At 51.0% G+C, this 6,764-nt stretch overlaps 1 protein-coding gene across 4 annotated transcripts in view; it reads right to left on the reverse strand.

The window, feature by feature from the left end:
* The window catches only part of dync2h1 (dynein cytoplasmic 2 heavy chain 1), a 230,996-nt gene that overhangs the window by 39,062 nt on the left and 185,170 nt on the right, over positions 1-6,764 (reverse strand). For all 4 annotated transcript variants that reach the window (XM_090218892.1, XM_036961599.2, XM_036961601.2 and 1 more), the window contains 2 exons: positions 1,459-1,755; positions 1,274-1,378 (listed from right to left, as the gene is read on the reverse strand). In XM_090218892.1, the coding sequence (XP_090075018.1) occupies positions 1,274-1,378; positions 1,459-1,755 (402 nt within the window). The remainder of the gene's footprint in view (positions 1-1,273; positions 1,379-1,458; positions 1,756-6,764) is intronic.

Consider the following 6,764-nt stretch of genomic DNA (forward strand, 5'->3'; position numbering starts at 1 on the left):
TGACAGACCAAAATGGCTGCCATGCGGAACACAGTGCGGGACACAATATGGCTGCCATGCGGAACACAGTGCTGGACACAATATGGCTGCCATGCGGAACACAGTGCTGGACACAATATGGCTGCCATGCGGAACACGGTGCTGGACACAATATGGCTGCCATGCGGAACACAGTGCTGGACACAATATGGCTGCCATGCGGAACACAGTGCTGGACACAATATGGCTGCCATGCGGAACACAGTGCTGGACACAATATGGCTGCCATGCGGAACACAGTGCTGGACACAATATGGCTGCCATGCGGAACACAGTGCGGGACACAATATGGCTGCCATGCGGAACACAGTGCTGGACACAATATGGCTGCCATGCGGAACACAGTGCGGGACACAATATGGCTGCCATGCGGAACACAGTGCTGGACACAATATGGCTGCCATGCGGAACACAGTGCTGGACACAATATGGCTGCCATGCGGAACACAGTGCGGGACACAATATGGCTGCCATGCGGAACACAGTGCGGGACACAAAATGGCTGCCGCGTCAGCCAACTCCACCAGCATGAGTGGTGTGAATTTGACTGAGTATTTTATTTGTCAGTTTATAAAGCCTCTCCTTTCTTCCTCCAGACCTTTATGAGGCCCCTGAGTTCTCTCTCCAGTAGCCTGGCCTGTCCGTCTGGCCTTGGCTGTGTGAGAGAGTGCATGAGTGTGGGAGAGTAGGGGTGATTGAGTGTGTTGTGTTCGAGTCCGAGGACCTGTGTGACTGTGTAGATATCCAGGGTTAGAGGTACAGGGAGATAATGTGCTGATGAGGGACATTCCAAACATCAGACAGGTCTGAGGAAGAGAGAACTGAGGGAGGATGAGGTGTGTGTAGCAGCCAAATACACTTTGGGAGGAGAGGGTGTGAGTGGTGGCTTTCCTGTGGAAAACAGAAGCCTGCCAGTGGGGTCAAAGGGCAGGGGAGAGGCACTATCCTCTTCTTATGGGACACAGGTGTACCCTGTGTGTGTGTGTGTGTGTGTGTGTGTGTGTGTGTGTGTGTGTGTGTGTGTGTGTGTGTGTGTGTGCTAGTGTGTTAACCCCACTTGAGAGCTGATCATTTCTGTGTGTATGTGTGTGTGTGTGTGTGTGCTAGTGTGTTAACCCCACTTGAGAGCGGATCATTTCTGTGTGTGTGTGTGTGTGTGTGTGTGTGTGTGTGTGTGTGTGTGTGTGTGTGTGTGTGTGTGTATACGGTTGCGTATGTGTGAGCGGTAGGTGACCTGAGAACTGATGATTCTCTGCGAGGAGCGTTCGATGTTGGCAGGCAGGCCGAAAAACGCTGGCCGGTCGTCTTCTGGAAGATTCTCTATCACACCACGATAGTCCTGAACACACAAACACAGAGTTAAACGACTGACAGAGATGGTGTGTGTGTGTGTGTGTGTTTGTGTCTGTATAGTCTCACCAGTATGGAGCAGGAGTTGGGCAGGCTGATCTGAGAGGGGAAGGTGTGGCCTCTCTTGCTGCGTTGGTTGTGATTGGCTGAGGCAGAGAGGAGGCGTGAGGAGAAGAACTGTTCCAGGTAGGAGCGGAGGATCTTCAGGTCACATGGGTTGTCTATCCTGCCTCCATAGATGGCATTCTCCAACAGACCATGGACAAACTCCCACTGGAACACCTTACCACCATCAAACAGACGGTCGATGATCTCAAAGCCAGCCCGCAGATCAGACAGAGAGAACTCATAGAATTTAGTCCATCCCTAGAACAGAACATTAGAACCAGACAGAGACATAGTCATGAAAACATGAAAACTTAGTCCATCCCTAGAACCACAGAGAACAGAACATTAGAACTTAGTCCATCCCTAGAACCACAGAGAACAGAACATTAGAACTTAGTCCATCTCTAGAACTACAGAGAACAGAAGATTAGAACTTAGTCCATCCCTAGAACAGAACATTAAAACTGAGTCTATCCCTAGAACCACAGAGAACAGAACATTACAACTTAGTCCATCACTAAAACCCCAGAGAACAAAACATTAGAACCACAGACAGAGAGAACAGAACATTAAAACTGAGTCTATCCCTAGAACCACGGAGAACAGAACATTAAAGCTTAGTCCATCCCTAGAACCCCAGAGACAGAACATTACAACTTAGTCCATCCCTAGAACCCCAGAGAACAGAACATTAGAACCACAGACAGAGAGAACAGAACATTAGAACCACAGACAGAGAGAACAAAACATTAGAACCACAGACAGAGAGAACAGAACATTAAAACTGAGTCTATCCCTAGAACCACAGAGAACAGAACATTAAGACTTAGTCCATCCCTAGAACCCCAGAGACAGAACATTACAACTTAGTCCATCCCTAGAACCCCAGCGAACAGAACATTAGAACCACAGACAGAGAGAACAGAACATTAGAACCACAGACAGAGAGAACAGAATAATAGAAGTTGAGACGAGAGAGAACATGACAGAAACTAAATAGAGTGACTGTCAGGAATAAACTCAGCCTCTGTATCCAAGATACCTGTCCCCTTGCTGAGACACTGCAGTGGCACTTCAGGCATCAACATGAAGTAGCATCTGAAAGGAACATGAAGTAGCATCTGAAAGGAACATGAAGTAGCATCTGAAAGGAACATGAAGTAGCACCTGAAAGGAACATGAAGTAGCACCTGAAAGGAACATGAAGTAGCACCTGAAAGGAACATGAAGTAGCATCTGAAAGGAACATGAAGTAGCATCTGAAAGGAACATGAAGTAGCACCTGAAAGGAACATGAAGTAGCACCTGAAAGGAACATGAAGTAGCACCTGAAAGGAACATGAAGTAGCACCTGAAAGGAACATGAAGTAGCACCTGAAAGGAACATGAAGTAGCACCTGAAAGGAACATGAAGTAGCACCTGAAAGGAACATGAAGTAGCACCTGAAAGGAACATGAAGTAGCACCTGAAAGGAACATGAAGTAGCATCTGAAAGGAACATGAAGTAGCACCTGAAAGGAACATGAAGTAGCACCTGAAAGGAACATGAAGTAGCATCTGAAAGGAACATGAAGTAGCATCTGAAAGGAACATGAAGTAGCATCTGAAAGGAACATGAAGTAGTATCTGAAAGGAACATGAAGTAGCATCTGAAAGGAACATGAAGTAGCATCTGAAAGGAACATGAAGTAGCATCTGAAAGGAACATGAAGTAGCATCTGAAAGGAACATGAAGTAGCATCTGAAAGGAACATGAAGTAGTATCTGAAAGGAACATGAAGTAGCATACACAGTCAGTGTGTACTGCAGAAGGTGAATGGCATTCAGACACGAGGAGGGAGGACACTATTTAAACCCTCGCCTGGAGGGGTCCTCAAAGCTCCATACTCCACCAGTCTAATTGACAGAGCTAGCATCAGTATTCAGATCAGTATTAAACAGCCATATCATGCTAGTCTAGCAGCTGAAAACATCCGTGTGTGATATGGGATGCATGAGCCTGTGGGACCAGAAACAGTGTGATGTGGGAGCCTGTGGGACCAGAGACAGTGTGATGTGGGAGCCTGTGGGACCAGAGACAGTGTGATGTGGAAGCCTGTGGGACCAGAGACAATGTGATGTGGGAGACTGTGGGACCAGAGACAGTGTGACATGGGAGCCTGTGGGACCAGATATCGTGTGATGTGGGAGACTGTGGGACCAGATATAGTGTGATGTGGGAGACTGTGGGACCAGATATAGTGTGATGTGGGAGCCTGTGGGACCAGCTATAGTGTGATGTGGGAGCCTGTGGGACCAGAAACAGTGTGATGTGGAAGCCTGTGGGAGAAGATAGTGCGATGTGAGATGTGGGAGCCAGTGGGACCAGAGACCGTGTGATGTGGGAGCCTGTGGGAGAAGATAGTGTGATGTGAGATGTGGGAGCCTGTAGGAGAAGATAGTGTGATGTGAGATGTGGGAGCCTGTGGGACCAGAGATAATGTGATGTGGGAGACTGTGGGACCAGAGACAGTGAGATGTGGGAGCCTGTGGGACCAGAGACAGTGTGATGTGGGAGCCTGTGGGACCAGAGACAGTGTGATGTGGGAGCATGTGGGACCAGAGACAGTGAGATGTGGGAGCCTGTGGGACCAGAGACAGTGAGATGTGGGAGCCTTTGGGACCAGAGACAGTGAGATGTGGGAGCCTGTGGGACCAGAGAAAGTTTGATGTGAGATGTGGGAGCCTGTGGGACCAGAGACAGTGTGATGTGGGAGCCTGTGGGACCAGAGACAGTGAGATGTGGGAGCCTGTGGGACCAGAGACAGTGAGATGTGGGAGCCTATGGGACCAGAGACGGTGAGATGTGGGAGCCTGTGGGACCAGAGACAGTGAGATGTGGGAGCCTGTGGGACCAGAGAAAGTTTGATGTGAGATGTGGGAGCCTGTGGGACCAGAGACAGTGTGATGTGGGAGCCTTTGGGACCAGAGACAGTGAGATGTGGGAGCCTGTGGGACCAGAGACAGTGAGATGTGGGAGCCTGTGGGACCAGAGACAGTGAGATGTGGGAGCCTGTGGGACCAGAGACAGTGAGATGTGGGAGCCTGTGGGACCAGAGACAGTGTGATGTGGGAGCCTGTGGGACCAGAGACAGTGTGATGTGGGAGCCTGTGGGACCAGAGACAGTGAGATGTGGGAGCCTGTGGGACCAGAGACAGTGAGATGTGGGAGCCTGTGGGACCAGAGACAGTGAGATGTGGGAGCCTGTGGGACCAGAGACAGTGAGATGTGGGAGCCTGTGGGACCAGAGACAGTATGATGTGGGAGCCTGTGGGACCAGAAACAGTGTGATGTGGGAGCCTGTGGGACCAGAGACAGTGTGATGTGGGAGCCTGTGGGACCAGAGACAGTGTGATGTGGAAGCCTGTGGGACCAGAGACAATGTGATGTGGGAGACTGTGGGACCAGAGACAGTGTGACGTGGGAGCCTGTGGGACCAGATATCGTGTGATGTGGGAGACTGTGGGACCAGATATAGTGTGATGTGGGAGACTGTGGGACCAGATATAGTGTGATGTGGGAGCCTGTGGGACCAGCTATAGTGTGATGTGGGAGCCTGTGGGACCAGAGATAGTGTGATGTGGGAGCCTGTGGGACCAGAAACAGTGTGATGTGGGAGCCTGTGGGAGAAGATAGTGTGATGTGAGATGTGGGAGCCAGTGGGACCAGAGACCGTGTGATGTGGGAGCCTGTGGGAGAAGATAGTGTGATGTGAGATGTGGGAGCCTGTAGGAGAAGATAGTGTGATGTGAGATGTGGGAGCCTGTGGGACCAGAGATAATGTGATGTGGGAGACTGTGGGACCAGAGACAGTGAGATGTGGGAGCCTGTGGGACCAGAGACAGTGTGATGTGGGAGCCTGTGGGACCAGAGACAGTGTGATGTGGGAGCCTGTGGGACCAGAGACAGTGAGATGTGGGAGCCTGTGGGACCAGAGACAGTGAGATGTGGGAGTCTATGGGACCAGAGACAGTGAGATGTGGGAGCCTATGGGACCAGAGACAGTGAGATGTGGGAGCCTGTGGGACCAGAGAAAGTTTGATGTGAGATGTGGGAGCCTGTGGGACCAGAGACAGTGAGATGTGGGAGCCTGTGGGACCAGAGACGGTGAGATGTGGGAGCCTGTGGGACCAGAGACAGTGAGATGTGGGAGCCTGTGGGACCAGAGAAATTTTGATGTGAGATGTGGGAGCCTGTGGGACCAGAGACAGTGTGATGTGGGAGCCTTTGGGACGAGAGACAGTGAGATGTGGGAGCCTGTGGGACCAGAGACAGTGAGATGTGGGAGCCTGTGGGACCAGAGACAGTGAGATGTGGGAGCCTGTGGGACCAGAGACAGTGAGATGTGGGAGCCTGTGGGACCAGAGACAGTGAGATGTGGGAGCCTGTGGGACCAGAGACAGTGAGATGTGGGAGCCTGTGGGACCAGAGACAGTGTGATGTGGGAGCCTGTGGGACCAGAGACAGTGAGATGTGGGAGCCTGTGGGACCAGAGACAGTGAGATGTGGGAGCCTGTGGGACCAGAGACAGTGAGATGTGGGAGCCTGTGGGACCAGAGACAGTGTGATGTGGGAGCCTGTGGGACCAGAGACAGTGTGATGTGGGAGCCTGTGGGACCAGAGACAGTGTGATGTGGGAGCCTGTGGGACCAGAGATAATGTGATGTGGGAGCCTGTGGGACCAGAGACAGTGTGATGTGGAAGCCTGTGGGACCAGAGACAGTGAGATGTGGGAGCCTGTGGGACCAGAGACAGTGTGATGTGGGAGCCTGTGGGACCAGAGACAGTGAGATGTGGAAGCCTGTGGGACCAGAGACAGTGAGATGTGGGAGCCTGTGGGACCAGAGACAGTGAGATGTGGGAGCCTGTGGGACCAGAGACAGTGTGATGTCAGCACACTGTAAGGTTCTATGTGTAGTCAGACTCTGAAACAGTTAAGATGTGTGGCGAGATGTATTATCTTTACCACTCAGCCAAAATAACCCTGACTCACCTCCAACACGCACATCCCTACAGGGAATGTTAATGTGTTGATATTCATATCAGGATCATTGCCTTCATTGTTATTCAGAGTTATGTGTCGCTGTGTGTTAACCTACTGAGGGGTTATTGATGGACGGAAAATCCTATATCAAATCAGCCACATGCTGGGACAATATAAGCAAATGCACACACCTACTTTATCGCAAAATGCAGGGAGGGAAAGTGGTGCCGATTAAATACGTC

Source organism: Oncorhynchus mykiss, chromosome 24, assembly GCF_057628025.1.
Source record: "Oncorhynchus mykiss isolate SJ-2025 chromosome 24, ASM5762802v1, whole genome shotgun sequence".
Classification (NCBI taxonomy): domain Eukaryota; kingdom Metazoa; phylum Chordata; class Actinopteri; order Salmoniformes; family Salmonidae; genus Oncorhynchus; species Oncorhynchus mykiss.